Raw genomic sequence first — 16,828 nt, 5'->3', positions numbered from 1 at the left:
CCCCAGTACGAATCACGGCCGTTCTTGTTGCAGTATATCGACCCCGATTTGTGAACTAGCTTCATGGCCTTGACGCGCCCAGTCCTTGGGATGTTGAAGGAGCCATAACTATCATCTCCACGAGCACGGAAGCAAATAGGATATGTGTTGAGTTTCTGCCAGGGATCTAAAATTGTAAAGCATTATTTTTTTTTGTTATTACAAAAACAAGTTCCACGCCACATGCTTTTTCACACAAGTGGTGAAACGACTTTCGCGGCCAGAACGCCCTAGCACGGGTGGTCAGCGGCATATGGTACATGGCCAGACTCTTGCAAGGACCACCATATTAGCTTCCTGGAATTTTTTCCAATAGTTTTAGGCTTAAAGGGAGAGTTTCACGGTTCGGCGCATGTGCGAGCGATAGCGTAAGCGCTGTCAAGCCAATTGTTTTTGGACCAATTAGAAGCGAGTAAACAACGGCGGGATACGGTGGGCAAGTCTTATAACTTGCTGGCATAAAATAAAACTGACCGGCCAGTGTTTCGGTCACGCTTCAGAAAGAAACAAAAAGGCTGTCCATGTAAAATACATCAGGATTTTTGCAGCGCCGCTTCGTGCATGTCCCATGACATTCAAGAAATGCCAGAACTTATGAACTTATGCGAACGTATACGGTTTTATTTTAGTACAATGTCGAAATCTCGCGGCATCGACCTTTTTTTATTACACGCGGTTCGAAAAGCCGAGAAGCTCCCTCAAACCAGTATTTCATCAGCATTCAGTGATTAACTTACTATAGTGTGTTCGTTCGATAGCCTGATTTTATTAGACCAGCGAGAAGGCGAAGAACGAGAAAACTGCAAGCTTCAAGAAGCGATGCGACCGTCTAGTAACAACAACACTCGGAGCGTCCTTTCGAGGTGCTGAAATGCATTTGAGAAAACTCTGCCATGGTGGCAAATCAAACCTGCGTTTGCCATTCGCAATGACCATAATTTTATAGAGAAATGAATACCTTACAGAAGATTGTGTAGTTTGCCGCAAGTCTTTTTTTTTTTTTTTTTCTACTGCCCGCTATTCGAGCCCATTAATAGCAGTAATAGACGACTACAACTAACTCGCACATTTGATCAGATATTTATTCGCTTCGCGTCTCGGTGTTGTAAATTTTTTTTCCATCCAAGGCAAAACACTGATGTTTGATGCTGTTTGTCCGTCGAATTCTTCGTTTTTGACAGTTGACTTTCAAATGAACAAACAGTACGATTGAAAGCTAGAAAATCCTCGCGAGTTCATCCAAAGCCAGTCGGTGACCTTTGCCATTTCCAGCGAAAGCAGATGTGCCGCAAAATCGTTGTTTACTTTAAACTGACTTATCCCTTTACCAATTTTTCCACGTATGGTGGATGTATCTTGTTAACCACACAGGATTTCTACATCCACTGAGGGCACTCCACTCTGTCCGCTTGATCTGTGCTTCAAGAGAGTCCAGAGACAGTCCCGTCGCCGGTTGGCCGCGACGTCTCCTTTGACGATCTATCGACAAAATGTCGTTTTTGGATGCTAAAATTCTTTTAACCCTACAAAAATTGAACTTATATTTACAACAGGCAACAAAGATTATAAAAAGATAAGAATGAAGGGCGGATGATCCAAATTCGGGCGCGATTTCAACAGATTGTTCAACCACAAGCTCGCATCGAATTTAGTGTCGACCCGTACAACTTATTCTTGAGCCGGTCATCTCGCGCATGCGCTTAACCGTGAAACTCGGCCTTTAAGCTTGTGGTGCAGCCAGTTAAAAAACAAAAGAGTTGTTTTTATAACAGATAATGAAAGCATTGTTTACATCAGCAAACAGCAAAAGACACAAAACTGCTAAGCTTGCTCCGCACCCTAGTGCTCATTTGTCTTAGAAACAACATTCTGTTTAGGGCTCGACATATAAAAGGTGCACGGAACATACTAGTATGTAAATATAACTTTATTTCATTTATGCTGCCTCACGATTATTTCAACTCGTTCAACTTCTGCAGAAACGGCGGACTACCCAGATATAAAAATGACGACGACGTTAGCTCTTAGATAGTTTGGCCACACTACACAAACTAAATGAGTAGAAAATATTGCAAATTTATTCAGAAAACGCGAGTGTAATTTTTAAATCCCGCAAGAAGCTTGGGCTGAGCATCTGGCGAGGTGGTATGACCAATGAAACAGAAAATTCCTGGAATTTCCAAATTTCAGGGAAAAAGACAACAGGCTGTCCATATAATTGATTTTGTACCGGAAATTTAGGTTGAATAGATCGCGCCCTTTAAATATGGAAAACACGTCCAGTAGTAATTTGATTGATCGATGGAAACAATGGTCTCTTGGCGGTCTTGACAAAACGTACACGAGGAGACCCAGGGGAAAAATCTGTTTGCCTGTGGACAACTTTAGCAAATTCGCTTTCCGTGAGCTCGGTGTATCCCAAGGAATTTTTCCTTGTCCTCCAGTTGTTGCCAAGCGATTCTCTAAGATATATCACTTTCAAGGCCTCTGGTCTCCGAGGTCTTCCACCGTGATTTCTCGAGGCCGCCATTGACACAATCAAGATCATCCAACAGCTTAATCGATAAAACGATCAAAACCGTTGAAAATTTCCGATTCTGAACAAAATATCCGCTTTTCGATAAAAAGTAATATTAAAACTATCAACAAGTAACACTAACTGTCCAGTATTTCCAAAGGATGGCTCTGATTATACATGATTTAGACCAGCTACAATCCCGCGAATGGAAAATTCGAGGTTTCTTATCATACAAAACCTCCGCTGGCGCGCGCGTTGCATCATGGTAGACAGAGAGTCTTTAATGAGGAGAAAAAGAATCCTAGTTGACCTTTTTTCTAGAGTCAATCAGTTTAATTTGGTGTTACTAGCAGTCGCGGGTTTCAAACAACTCGACTCTGGTTAAGATTTAATGTCTGTACTGTCTCATTGCGTACCTGGTTTTTCAGTGCACTTGTACTCGCGTTCAATCTCTGCCGCTATTCTATCAACAAGATTCTTAACATCTTCTTCTTGTTTCTTGATCTCATCTTTTTGTTTGTTGATCGCATCAACAACCTCCTTTTCCTCAGGGGAAGCTGCAAACAATTTTTAAGATTACATTTAAACCACTCTGCTCAACCGGCCTCTAAATCATTTCTGCAAAATACAGATCCTTTTGTCAAAGCAAAATTAATGGGTGAAGCCTGTCGTAGGATATGAGGTTCGAATACTTGTAAAGGCGTAAGCTTCATGTCTTCAGTCAGGTGCGTTATTATGCTTACAAATATGGAACGTAATGGTTTCACCAACAAAAACGAATTTAAGACAGAATGTGAAAGCATGGAAGTAAACGAGATGATGTCTTTCTAAGTGTTACGTTTCAGTGAGGAGAAACGACTTCGTCTCGTGGATTCTTCACCGTGGAGTATTTACCATCGTCTCGTGTAATATTCACCAATATTTACTTCGCCTTCGAGGAATGACTGTTAAATATTTCACTTTCCATATTACCGCAGGATGCTCTTACTCTAGAGTGAGGGCAATTTAGTCACTACAGTGTGTAAAGTTGAAAAATTTCTTTCAGTCCACAAAAGCCTGCTGTTCAACCACAGGCCATTCAGGTTCACGACCAGATCATTTAGTGCTACAATAGGTTTAACCGCGATAAAATGCAACAACAACAAAAAAGAATTTAAGAAAGAAAGCAAGAAAAGGCCATTAGAGAAAAGGTTTTCACTTTGAAACAAAAATATAGTGTTCATCGTAGTCCTAGAAAGTTTGCAACTGAAACTCGATCTTATCAAATATGATAAGTTTCTTGTGAGTCTTTGAGTTTACTAACCAATTTTACGATCTACTAAAAGAGGTTTCATGAACCATTTGGTCAATGAGTCTTTGGGATGTCACACATTCAATCACATGTACATAGTGCCTGTCAGGCTCCACACAAACAAACCTTTTTAAAGTAAATCATAAACGATTTAGTAAATTCACAGACTCACGGAAAAAGTGAAAACCTACTCTTTAACAGAAACTTTTCTTTTTCTTTTTACAATTGACAGCAGTATAATTAGTGGTAGGAGGTGTGGTCGCTACGATCACAAAGCATGCTGGGATGTGAAGTAGCGACCTTCGTTCAAGTTCAGCGGCAGAACCATTTGGCAATGCTGCCTACCTTCTTAGCCTGGGTGCAAGACAAAACAATTTTTTTTTGATCTAAACAGTAAATAATGCACACTGTTCATAAAGAAAACCCAACAAAAACATTTAACTCCGTTTCAGTTGCAAACCTTCTAGGACTACGATGGACACAATATTGTTGTTCCAATAACACTTTATTAAAATCAGTACCAGTATGGAAAGACTGAACATTTCTTTTGACAGCTTTCTTCTCGGGCTTTCAACGGACATCTCCCTAACATTGAATCCAATGTTTACCTAATACCAAGAATCGAGCAAACATTTCGGCAACAGTAAGAAAAATATCGCCTGAAATTCAAAGCTAGAGCATTTTAAATTGCCCGATTTGATGATCCTGAAAGCAAACCTAAAACTCTGCATTCATAAACACAAAGTCCCTTTTTGTGCCTTTAAAAAACCCTTCAAGGTACTGATATCTAAAAAAAACATCAAAACATGATATTTAAGATAAGGTCAGCTTAAATTTATAGTAAGGCCTGGAAAAGGAATTTTTAAAAAATTTAAGAATTCATTTCATCTGCAGCCATAAGCAGTAGTTGGGTTCATGATGAGTGCTTTTTAGGTGATAAGTCTTCCGAATTGTCAAACTTCAATTCAAAAATTCAGACAGAACAAAAAGGGGCGGGCTTGAACTAGTAGCTCGAAGACTTTGTTTTATTTCTGTCCTTTTAGTATATCCTCCTTAATTTTGAGCGAACTTCGTCCACTTGTCAGGGAGCAATTCGGCCTTAACAAGACTATTTAATTTTCACACGCGAGATTCTTTGTCGTGAGGCGAGAATTTTTCGAAGCAGATCTACAGCAGAAAATCTTGAACTTTTGGTTTTAGAAATCATGGAGAAGGCTTGTTATTTTTGATAATCTGAGACTAGAAGAGTTAAAGAACAACCCAGAAAATTTGTTATACCTCACTTACTCCTCCCTACGGCCATGCAAATTTCTCTAACTTCATTCCAATTTGGCATGCATACAGACTGCAGCTTATTGCGGTAGGTCAGAAACCTTTCAATTCTATGATATTAAGCTTCTTGGCCGAATGCAGACCTTTAAATAACAACGTAAATATGGAGTTACGTTTATGACACAAGAACCAGTCTGTATGCCTGCCAAATTAGAGTGAATTCAGAGAAATTTTTATTCCAAGGCCAAGTCATCACTTTTTAAAGCCCTGTCTTAACCATGGTGGTGTAAAATTTAATGACTGTTTGTTTGTCATTTTTTGTTCGCTGCTTAAGCCAGCCATAACAAAATCCTTATATTTCGCCACTGAAAATTCTGTTTGTTGCGTGAGCTTCAGTTGCCTGTGATATTCTTCCTCCCAGTTACGTTTTCAAGAAAACAGTTGTATTACTGGCTTGAATCATTTATTCTTTAGACAATGAACTAATGATATACATGTATACAGCTTAATGGGGCCAAATATTACAAAGAGACATCACTCTGATTGAATGAGAAATTAACAAAATAGTAACCCGCTAGTAGCTGTTGCTATTCGTTATGTTTCACACAAAATAAGAAAACAAAAGACAAAATAATCATTGGTTTTCACGAAGTCCATTTTTAGTTGAAAAGGCAAAGAGAGATAACAGAAATACACTGTAAATTCAAAAGATCTGTTTCAGCCCCAAAGTGCCGTTTCAGCCCTATGGCCCCTGGAGCTGATTTGACTCTTCGTGGGTCCATTTTGTCAATTGGGTCCATATCGACCCCAATAAAAACCGTTTTAGCCCCACCAAAAACCGATTTGGCCCACAGTGGAAAATAATTCGGCCCCTGGGTGCGTATCGGCCCTTATCACTAGAGCTATTTTGCCTCAAATTAGTGGAGCCATTTCCGTTTAAGTCTAGTTAGCTCCAATGTAGGGCCGTCTCGGCTCCTATCAATAGAGTCGTTTAGACATCGAAGAACAGAGCCAATCTGTTACAACGCAAAATGGCCCCAATCACTTGAGCCATTTTGACTCCGAATGGTATAACCATTTCCAATCAAGCTAAGATGGGTCCAAATTAGGGTCGATATACTGAATTTTAAAGTAAAGCAAAATTGTGACAGGGAGAATTTCGTGGGAAAATTTACTTTATAATTTCCACCTTCTTCTGAATTGCGGTGCATGATTACCGTTGTCCAATAAAATCCCGCGTTTTCAGCGTTTTGTCCAGTTGTGGAAAAAAGTCTGCATTTGCTTACTATAGAGTCCTTTTCATTCACCGAACCGAGCTTTATATATTCTGGAAGCATGCAGTAGTCCATTTCAGCCACTGTGATTATTTACTAACCGCTTTACGATGGAGAACTTCGCCAAAACGTTCACTGACTGACAGGAAATTAAGACATGGCTTGGAACGTCTTCACCGGCAATCATCGAAAGAATATCAAGTAAGTAGTACTTGAGTCCGAGCTTGCTTTAATATTTGCAACTGAGCTGGAATTAAAGCTCGGTAAAAATAATCTTCTTACTTTTCTTTTTGTTTGTTTGTTTTTAGCTCGTTCACTTGCACTTGGCGGCCATGATATAGGAGGGCAATTTCCGCCAGTGGAAGGAGCCTGGACACGAGCATACGTCACTCGCAGAAATCTTTGAGAGCGTACTCCCTAAACGCGCATGACAAATCGTTCAGGCGGGAGGGTTTCAACGGAAAATTGGTCAAACTAAGGTTTTCAGTTTGATTTCCACTAGAGTTGGCGATTTGACTGCAATAGGAAAGTCAAATTATGGACAGCCGATTCCCTTGTGTTAATAATTTGCGATTTATGATTTTCTCTTTACTGTCGGATCGTATATTGCCACAAACACATTTGCAACAGAGCGTGATGCTTGCACAATATTTTAAGCTTACTTTCAGGTGAGTCTTTCCATAAGTTTTGTAGCCTTGAATTCTGCTCGTAACTTATCCCCTAAACTGACTGCGAGAGTATAGTATCTGATAGCGGTGCTGATAGTTCTTCTGCCGCGGGATTTTTGGTAATTAAGCGACTAGTAAAAATTTAATTGCCATTTGCACCAGATTCTTCCTAGAATGAAATATACAAGCTGCAGCTTAACTTTATCATTTTTATTTATTCCTCAAAGCAATGCAAGTCTATTTATTATGATAAGTCGATTCAAATGTTTTTAAAAACAGTTTTTAAACAATTGATCAAATTGCCTTAGATGCATTTTTTCAAACTATCAATTTATAACTTTCCTTGCTACATGTATGGGGCTGTGCGGAAATCTTGCCAAGCTTTTAGCTGACGAATCCTAACTGTTAGCCATTGATTGATCAAATTACTATAGATGCATTGTCTCAAACTATTAATTTCTAATTTTCCTTGCTCTGTGGTGCTATGATCAAGGTATATGCCAGTTTGGTGCGAAGCTTTTAGCTGAGGAATCCTAACTGTTAGGCATTGATTGATCAAATTACTATCGATGCATTGTCTCAAACTATTAATTTCTAATTTTCCTTGCTCTGTGGTGCTATGATCAAGGTATATGCCAGCTTGGTGCGAAGCTTTTAGCTGAGGAATCCTAACTGTTAGGCATTGATTGATCAAATTACTATAGATGCATTGTCTCAAACTATTAATTTCTAATTTTCCTTGCTCTGTGGTGCTATGATCAAGGTATATGCCAGTTTGGTGCGAAGCTTTTAGCTGAGGAATCCTAACTGTTAGGCATTGATTGATCAAATTACTATAGATGCATTGTCTCAAACTATTAATTTCTAATTTTCCTTGCTCTGTGGTGCTATGATCAAGGTATATGCCAGTTTGGTGCGAAGCTTTTAGCTGAGGAATCCTAACTGTTAGGCATTGATTGATCAAATTACTATAGAAGCATTATTTCAAAGTATTAATTTCTAATTTCTCTTGCTGTGTGGTACTATGTACATGCCAGTTTGGTGCGAAGCTTTTTGCCGATGAATTGTTGTACGTTGTTTGATCACTTTACAGTAGATGCAATGCCTTAAATAATTATTTATTTCTTTTTTACCTTTGCATGTGATACTGTGGTCGAGATACATATGTCATTTGTGAGCAAATTTAGCCTCATGCTGAAGTGTTCTATCAACCCTGTTCTCAGGAAGAAGTTAGACTCTAGGAATGAGGTTAGTATTTGTTTTTTAAGCATTGTCATTTATTATGTTGTAACCCATGCCATCAAGTAATTTTAGTATGTTTGTGTGTGATTGAGGAGTAGTTTACAATATTATTTTGACAGTAACTGCATTTTACCAGAAGCTCTTAAGGGTTTCCTATGTTATATCTTTTGGTCTTAGGGTGGATCGTCAAAAATATATTAGCATACCTGTCTTATCCATAATTTTTTTGCTCTGGATATAGTTTTTGTGATTGCAACTTATACAAGGACTTTTTTCTTTCTTCTTCTGATGCCAAGTAATTGGTTATCTTTAATTTAGGAACACTATTATCAAGTGTCTTTACCAACAGGGTACAGAAACAAAAATTAATCATGAACTTGCCATCATGTGTAGCTAGGCAAAGAGTATCTAGCAGTTTATTTTTGGCCACTGGACCCTGAGGCAAACAGACTAGATAAAAGCCTGGTTTACACTACAAGGTTTTTGGGCACAGCACTCCTACATTTTGGCATGTGGGGCAATAATTTATGATACTGTACTCCTAATGTTGCCATGTTAAAGTTAAGTTCATCGGCTTGCGTGCCTAAAACTGCCTTGCAAGGTAGCCTTGGCCCTGCCAAAAAATGGGCCAGCGTCCCAAATCCAGTCGCACTTGTGCACATGTTCTTCAACAAACAAAATGGTGTCGTCTGAAAGGTTAGACGCCTCTGTGTCAGGAAAAAAACATGGCAAAACCTGTTCTGTGGAGGCAAGGTCACCCTTAATAGATTGTCGTTGAATTATCAGTAACCATTTCAAATCTTGTGGTGTAAATGGGACAGTGGCGGGCAAAATTTAGGAGTGCTAGGCCCAAAAACCTTGTCGTGGTAATGTTATGGCGCGCAGACACAAAGAAAACACAATATTCTTTTGTTGGCAAAGTTGGGCAGGGAATACACCAGCAAGGCTAGGATAAAACCCACCGACTGGATGATAACCAAATGAGGGGCCGCGGTACATCAACAAACAAAATGGCGTCGTCTGAAAGTTAGACGCCTCTGTGTCAGGAAAAAGACACGGCAAAACCTGTTCTGTGGAGGCAAGGTCGCCCTTAATAGATTGTCGTTGAGTTAGGTAACCATTTCAAATCTTGTAGTGTTAATGGGACAGTGGCGGGCAAAATTTAGGAGTGCTAGGCCCAAAAACCTTGTCGTGTTAATGTTATGGCGCGCAGACACAAAGAAAACACTATTCTCTTGTTGGCAAAGCTGGGCAGGGAATATACCAGCAAGGCTCGGATAAAACCCACCGACCAGATGATAAACGAATGAGGGGTCTCGGTACATGGCGCCATACCGAGGGGGTGCCTCATGCCTGTACTGCAAGGGGGGGGGGGGGGGGGCATAGTTCACACGTGAAAATGCATGGCCGGCATAATGTCCTTGGGCCAAGTTAACGAAGTCCAGCAAATCCTATAGCTCCCCCTCCCTGACAGGGCTTCAGCACAGGGCTGAAGGGGTGACACAGGCAGCAATTCCCCGCCCTTAATTATTTTATTAAACATCTCTGAATAACTGACAAGAGATAGAACAAAATGCAGTGAACAAAAATAGAAAGGATAAGAGAAGGCAAGCAACAAGAGAAAATGGGAGGGTGGGAGGGGAAAACTTTGCTGCTGCTCAACTTGCAGCCTTCCAAGAAAGTGGCAATTAAAAAGACTGGCACAGAATAAGATGCAAGGCAGGCTGGAAATCACATATCATATTTAGGGTAGACTGCAATAATAATGCGGGCTCAATAGTTGTTGCTTGCCAACATTGACCTTTATTTTATGCTAAAATGTCTATAAACCGGTCTAAAATTTCTAGAAGTATGCCATATGACGGCCTTTAACAATGATAGTTATCAGTGACTTGTTTTGCACAGACTTTTTTGTTGATATTCTATCACTCAGCAGCCATCAGTAACAACTTCCCTGTCTTTTGTATCTCTATACCTGGCTTCCAGTGTTTCACCATCATGTTATTAGTATTAATTTTTACTTGCAGTTTTAGTTGGTCAATTGTACCCTGTAAGATAACTCATCTTTCATTTTTTGTTTGTTTTTGTTTTACAGAGAACTGCTTCAGTTGATGATAACCTCGCCATTTTTACGCAACTCCAAATTGTTGCTGTTGGAGAAGGCTTTGACTCTGACAAAACTCTATGTTGCATTTTAAGGAAAGGTTTTGTACAGTATTCCTCACCAGATATCATGGACAGCATTAGGGCCTTGCTGTTGTTGTTTTATAATTATATTCGACGTGGTATATAAAGACAGCAAAGCCATGTTGTCCTTTTTTTAGAGCAGGCTTAGCAGTCATTTTGTGTTTCAGTTTGGTTTGCCAAAAAAGTTAAAGTGAGAGAATAAAATAATGTTGTGTTGTTCACAAGATGTTTCTCCAGTGTATATTTTTATCAGTTTCGTGTATTAGGGAAGTATAATAAGTGTTAATCAACCAGAAAATTAAAACCATTCTAGGGTAAGCAGTAGTTGATTTTAGCCCTCTTATATAGCTGTTTCTCACTCTCTTGAATCTAAAGCAGTTTTAAAGTAAAGTGTCCTTGTGGCTACATGTATATTGGAGTTGATTCAGCCCTAAATGTGTATTAATTTTGGTAATTATATGGGCTAAATCAGTCACCCATTGTGGCCATTGTTTCCCCTTTATGCAGGTTCAAAATGGCTCAATTATGGGGCCATTTTGAGACATCCTAAGAACCATTTTAGTTCTTGTAAGAGGGCTATTTTACATAGTTAAGGACCAAAACAGCCCTTATAAAGAATGTCGTTTCAGACATGTTGGTGCCAATTTAGTCCTTTAGAGAACGTTTGTTTTGAGTATGAATTGGGCTAAATCGGCCACAAAATATGGGCCAATTTTCCTCCTTTCTGAAGGCATGAAACGGCTCCAGAAGGGCTATTTTGGCCTTCCAATTGCACCATTTCAACCCTTATAAAAGCCAAAACAACCCCTCGTTTTTCCAAAATAGCCCCTCTGTGTCTTCGTTTCGGCTACCTTATGAAGGGCTATTTCAGCCCCGTTTACTGGGACCAAAACAGCTCCATTCCAAATGGGCTAAATTAGCCCCAAAAATAGTACTGTATTTTACTCACCGAAACGGCCCCATTTTAGGGGCTAAAACAGATCTTTTCGATTTACAGTGTAACTAAGAAAGAGAGATAATAAAGAGACAACAAAATAATTTACCTTCAGGGCTAATAGGTTGTTTTGTCTTCACAATCACTGACAACAGAATGAGAATGAGAAGGAGCACTGTTTTGTTAACGGCCATCTTTGATTCTGTCACTGAAAACAGATCGTAAGTGGTGAGCTAGTTAGTTTACAGTTACTCATTTATTTGAAAAAGGGAAGCTTGTTGTAATTGTTGCGTGTTTTATCGCATTTTTTCGACTGCTACAGTTTATGTAAAAGCTTCCGCTTTTCTTAGTAGCCTATTAAGTATTATAATTGTAATTAGCAGCTGCTATGAGTTATTCCCGTTTCCATATCCCGTGGTGCTTTGGTCCTTTGCCTTAAGCTCAAACACAATTAACTGCGGCTTGTTTTTGAAAACTAATGGAAATTCTTTTAGCTTCCTTATAGTCTCGCACGAATCTCGCATTTGATTGGTCTGTTTAAGGTTACTTATAGGGAAGAAAGGTCGAATTTTTCTCAAATAATTTTTTTAGATAATTGTTGAAACGAGAAAGGGATGCAAAGTTTCTTGAAAACAGCAGTTAGAAATCTTAAAAAGAACGCGAGCTATCTGAAAACAAAGTTTTGTAGGAAAAGCGGTGAGCGAGTGAAGGTGTCATAATCCAATTTATTGTATGGCTGGATCCGCGAGCGGGCAAGATGAGTCAAATCCTGCACTGTGATTGGCTACCCGAGCGGGCAAGATGGAGCTATCTTGCCCGCTCAGGATTACCCGTTGCCCGTCCGCTTGGCATCGAAAGTTTGATCCCAACAACAATGCAATATTTTCTTCGATTTTCTCGTTGTTTTGGGGGGAAACGCTCACTAAAAAGTTCGGTAAACTCTCAACATTTACCTAAAGGAAAGGAAAGAGAATGAAATCGTCCTGGTGTAGTGAAAATTTTGTTTCAGCTACAATGAATGGGAGTTGAATCGGTGAGTTGCTCTGCGTGAAGTATTTTAGAAAGTTGATTTTGTTAAACTTATTGTCTTAAGTTGAGTGCTTAATTGATAAGTTATCTATTTTTGCAATGACTGTATTTAAATCATAGCATCGTGGAAGTTGCGTTTAGTGTTTACGAAAGCCGAGAAGGGACTTCCGACTTCCGACTTCTGACTTCCTACTTCCGACTTCTGACTTCCGACTTCTGACTTCCGACCTCCGACTTCCGACTTTCGAACCATCGTAAACCATTTTGCGCACCGTGGACTCAGTCAAAGAAGGTAAAGATCATTAAAATGGATGAGGAGGTAAGGCAATTTTATTCAAGGAGAGTATAGGAAGAGGAGACTTTGTTTTTTTACAAATACTTGAAATGACGCGCGTCTGGTGCGATTACAACATGATTAATACTGACAATGATCATAGTTTTGAAACATGGCGGCACAATGGTGACTGCTTGGTGACTACAGATCAGTAGTTCAATGTCAGGGGTATAGAATTGTAAAATCTGATATTCGCCGAGACGCTGAGACCCTCAACTAAAATTTGAGACCGAGACTTAGACTATTCAGTTTGTTTAAATCCGGGGCAGAGACGTCGCGATTCAAAAATACGAGCGCGGAACCACCGAGAGGCCGTGATCTAGCTAGAAATCGAGCGCGAGACGTTTACAGCACTCTGTGCCTCCTACTAGAAATTATTTCCTGATGAATGGAAACTGGTTGGTTTTCTGTTAAATTTATAACTTATAGCTTTTTATCAAGTTCGCCGACGAAGCTCACGTTTTATAGCCGCGTCTTGCTTGTTGTAAACAACAAAATCTTACCAAAGTTTCGCCAAGTTTTCTGATTTACCCGCTTTTTTTTCGGCCTATGTTTGCATATAATCTCAAAATCTATTGTTTCATTCAAGAATTAATGATTGGAAGCCGAAAACTGCGTAAAAATGTTTATTATTTACGACAACGCGTGATCGGCTGAAAATGGCGAGTTTGCCGGATTCTATTCAAATCTTCCCGCTCTTGCAAAAATCTAAATTTTTCGTTCTCAATAATTCAGGACTCCCTTTAAGCCATTATAAAGTTAGAGCCCTAAGATAATTTAGGATTCCTTGTTTTCCACGATTACATGCTAATCCAAAAAAGCATTGAAAATAAATCTTGCACCGTCGGCTATGAAAAATTTCTTTCCGAGCAGAGCAGTTTCATGTCCTGTTTTGTTTTGTTGTAGTTTTAACTTGAAGGTAAAGACATATAATAATTCCTTTGTTGACCAAGCTTGTTCGGTGAAGATGGCTGGATATTGGCCTCTTTCTTTTTTTGCGTTTTATGGACCTCGACTTCGTCTCGGTCCATAAAAACGTAAAAAAAAAAGAACTTGGCCAATATCCAGCCATCTTGACCTCACGCTTGGTCAATAACGCATATTTATGCGGGACTGTGTTGACATATTACGCGGCAAACTCGAATTACCGGCAAATTTGCATATTTTTGTTTACATCGTGTTCATCGCATGTCACGGCGTTGTATGTAAAATTTTACCCTGAAACAGCGTCCCATTTTGGATTTAAGCATTGTGTAAAAGGTCGTTATGAAGAGAGCGAAACTTGAAAAGTCGCCCTGGGTGAAAGTTAAGAAAAAACCGAGGCCAAAGAAGCTCGAAAAATCATTTGACCAAGTCAAAAAACTTCAGCTGGCGGAGAGGGACAAGGGTTCTTGGTACAACCAGTCAGATTTTCTTGCAAACCCATCCTCGTCGAAAGATATCGGGGCAAGCCGGATAAAAATAACTGCCTCGGCAGCAGAGAAATTCGAGGACGAGAAATCGGATAGTGGAGATAAGCGGACATCTTATAGTTATAGTTGAAAGAAAAATGTAGAACGAGAGTCTGCATGGTGTTAATTGACGGCTGAGAATTGTTCAAAATTCTAACTGTCACCTGAGAAATGGCGGTTTTTTAACTTATAGCTGAGAAACGTTAAGAAAACTGTTAGCTCATGATCAGATGTTTAAACTTTGCCTTAGTATATTGTGAACTTTACTTGCAATTACATATAACTTTCCATAAACCGTGCCGCTAATGGGGACTGAAGTTACCAATGAAGAAGACTCGCAGCTCCTCGCAAGTTGTCTCTAGCAGTCGTAAGTTCGTCAGAAGATGATAAGCAGTGTTTGTAAAGTCTCAAAAGAGATCGGAGGCGTAAGAAAGTTTTTCGGAAATATTCGGATGATGCTCGACACTGTTTGGCCAATGGAGGGGCGCCGTTGATATCTATTAACTAACATCTGCCATAATTAATTGATAGCTGAGAAATGGCTCAACTTTTAACTTATAGCTGGGAATACAGGAAAACCATGACGACCGTCAAAAAACGTTGTTAAAAAACTAACTATAAACTCTCGGCTCAAGTTAGAACGATACCGCTCCGCATCCCAGTAAAGACCGGGTTTCATTTAGTCCGCATATCAGGTCTACAGTTTGCTTCTTTGTGACCGACTGTTCTCGCTTGATTTGAATAATTTAAAAGAGGCAGAATTAAGAGGTACAATATTTTTATCCCAAAAAATTAACTAAAAGTTTCCCGGCAGCATTTCTTTCCTGACTGTTTTATTTTACAGTAAAAAACAAAGCAGACTCCTACAGTGTTCCAAAGACAATTTTGGTTGTAAAAAGAAAACGGATACAGATATAAAAATAGTTTGGATAAAATCCGACCTGTCAGAGGGAAACCAATTTTGACGTTACGACGAAACAAAAACATAGTAAATTCAAACACTTTTCTGGGCGGCGTTGCTAACAATATAAAAGAACCTACGTTTGTATAATTTTTTATTATATTAAGTATAAGTTTCACCACATACCTCACAGTTGATCAAAGGTTGTGATCTGGTATTTTAGCTACAAGTTCAAGGTGTGCAGCTGCTCGACTGCTTCCCTTAGTATTACAAGGCACGAATGTTGCCTTGTTAGATTCACCTGGCTTGTGAGATATTACAGTGTCAATTACACGTGACATCTCCAACCCGGGGGAGGGGATACCCCTCGAAGTTTCTGGTGGGGGTTGGGGACTCGGTTATTCAAACCTTGACCCTGTTTCAGACCAAAATATGTAATTTTCGATACCTTTTACAGACCTGGCCTTCTTAAGTTTAAACCCATTTTCTGACGAGGTTTCTAGAACTGATCCACATCCATTTGCAGACTTTCAGATCAATCTATGCCCTATACCAGTCGAAAACGGCTAAAAATCCCAACCTTCTGGGACTGCACATACCTACTTAGCTTATATAAGGGAGTACCCGCAATGAAATTGTCAATTCGGCGCAGTGTATGTTTTTGTATTTGTTTCGAACGAACTCAAATTGTCAAAGAACGATGTCTGACAAAATGAAAACCAGTGTTTTTGGACTTTGTTGAAAGTGCCTCGGAAGACATCTCATGGTTGTACGATAGCCTTTGTTTGCTGTTCTGGGATTTCACCGTCCACAAAAACCCTCTCACAGAAACAGGACGCCGGGCTCCAGATAAGGTGAAAAGACTCAGGTACGAGGAGGGATTGTGGGATCGTCTGGGTAGACGGATGGAAATGAATACTAATAAGTGCTTTTCTCGGTAGTCAGTTGTATACTGAGGAAATACTCCTTAAGGTTACAAACTATGCTACTCCGTGAAAGTTCCGAAAAATGCACTTATTCGTCGGCGCGACGTCTATGCGTGTATATGCGTCTGCTTAAACGATCCCATAATGCCACACTCGTACCAGTTTCCCCGCTAAATAAAAACTGTACTCACGCATCTTTATAAAAATAAGACTGAGGAACCTATTTTACAAACAAATATGCTTCCAACAATTCTTGCAAGTCTTGCACAGGGCTCTCATGTGAAGAAAAATACTCTTTGTCTAACTCAAACAATACATTAATTATTTTCATGGTGTTTTTTTGGACGGGACTTAAAGTCAAATATGCAGCCTAATTAATTTCAAATGTGAAAAATAAACTTCAACTTCATTCAGCTGTTTCATGTGTTAATTTTTTTTAAATTTCTATTGATTATTTTTAAATATTCAAGAATACAATTTTAACAACTACAAAGGAAAAGAGGACGTTATACTAGTTAATAAAATAAAGCTAAAACAGAAACAACAATAACAATACGAAGTCAATTACGCGAGAAAGAACACACAATTGACTCACACAAAACCTGTGACTGTTTGTATACCATGCGGCGTCGTCACGTATTATTGTTGAAAAATATGAATTAATTTCTCCCATTTCTTAAGATGCTGTGATTCAAGAAATAAAACATTTATTTTGAAAGATAGTCTAAGAGTTAATTTTTTTTTTACAAAAACTCGGGTGAC

General features: G+C 39.3%; 1 protein-coding gene and 1 long non-coding RNA gene across 2 annotated transcripts in view; one reads left to right on the top strand and one right to left on the bottom strand.

Annotated features, from left to right (window-relative positions):
• Nucleotides 1–15,404, bottom strand: part of LOC146467311 (uncharacterized) — a 16,095-nt gene extending 691 nt beyond the window's left edge. Inside the window, exons 1-4 of the mRNA XM_085126158.1 lie at nt 15,327–15,404; nt 11,535–11,633; nt 2,974–3,114; nt 1–166 (exon numbers count right to left, since the gene is read on the bottom strand). The exon at nt 1–166 is cut by the window's left edge and continues 691 nt beyond it. Coding sequence (XP_084982284.1) covers nt 1–166; nt 2,974–3,114; nt 11,535–11,619 — 392 coding nt within the window. The 5' untranslated portion in view covers nt 11,620–11,633; nt 15,327–15,404. The remainder of the gene's footprint in view (nt 167–2,973; nt 3,115–11,534; nt 11,634–15,326) is intronic.
• Nucleotides 6,687–10,715, top strand: LOC146467312 (uncharacterized). Its single transcript, XR_014867795.1, has 2 exons — nt 6,687–8,310; nt 10,400–10,715. It is a non-coding gene; the product is annotated as an uncharacterized LOC146467312 (long non-coding RNA).
• Nucleotides 15,405–16,828: the final 1,424 nt, after the last annotated feature.

Source organism: Pavona decussata, unplaced genomic scaffold (genome assembly GCF_977016875.1).
Source record: "Pavona decussata unplaced genomic scaffold, jaPavDecu1.1 SCAFFOLD_137, whole genome shotgun sequence".
In the NCBI taxonomy this organism is placed as follows: domain Eukaryota; kingdom Metazoa; phylum Cnidaria; class Anthozoa; order Scleractinia; family Agariciidae; genus Pavona; species Pavona decussata.
Note: the sequence above shows the minus strand (reverse complement) of the source record. Positions and strands in the feature narration are given on the sequence as shown.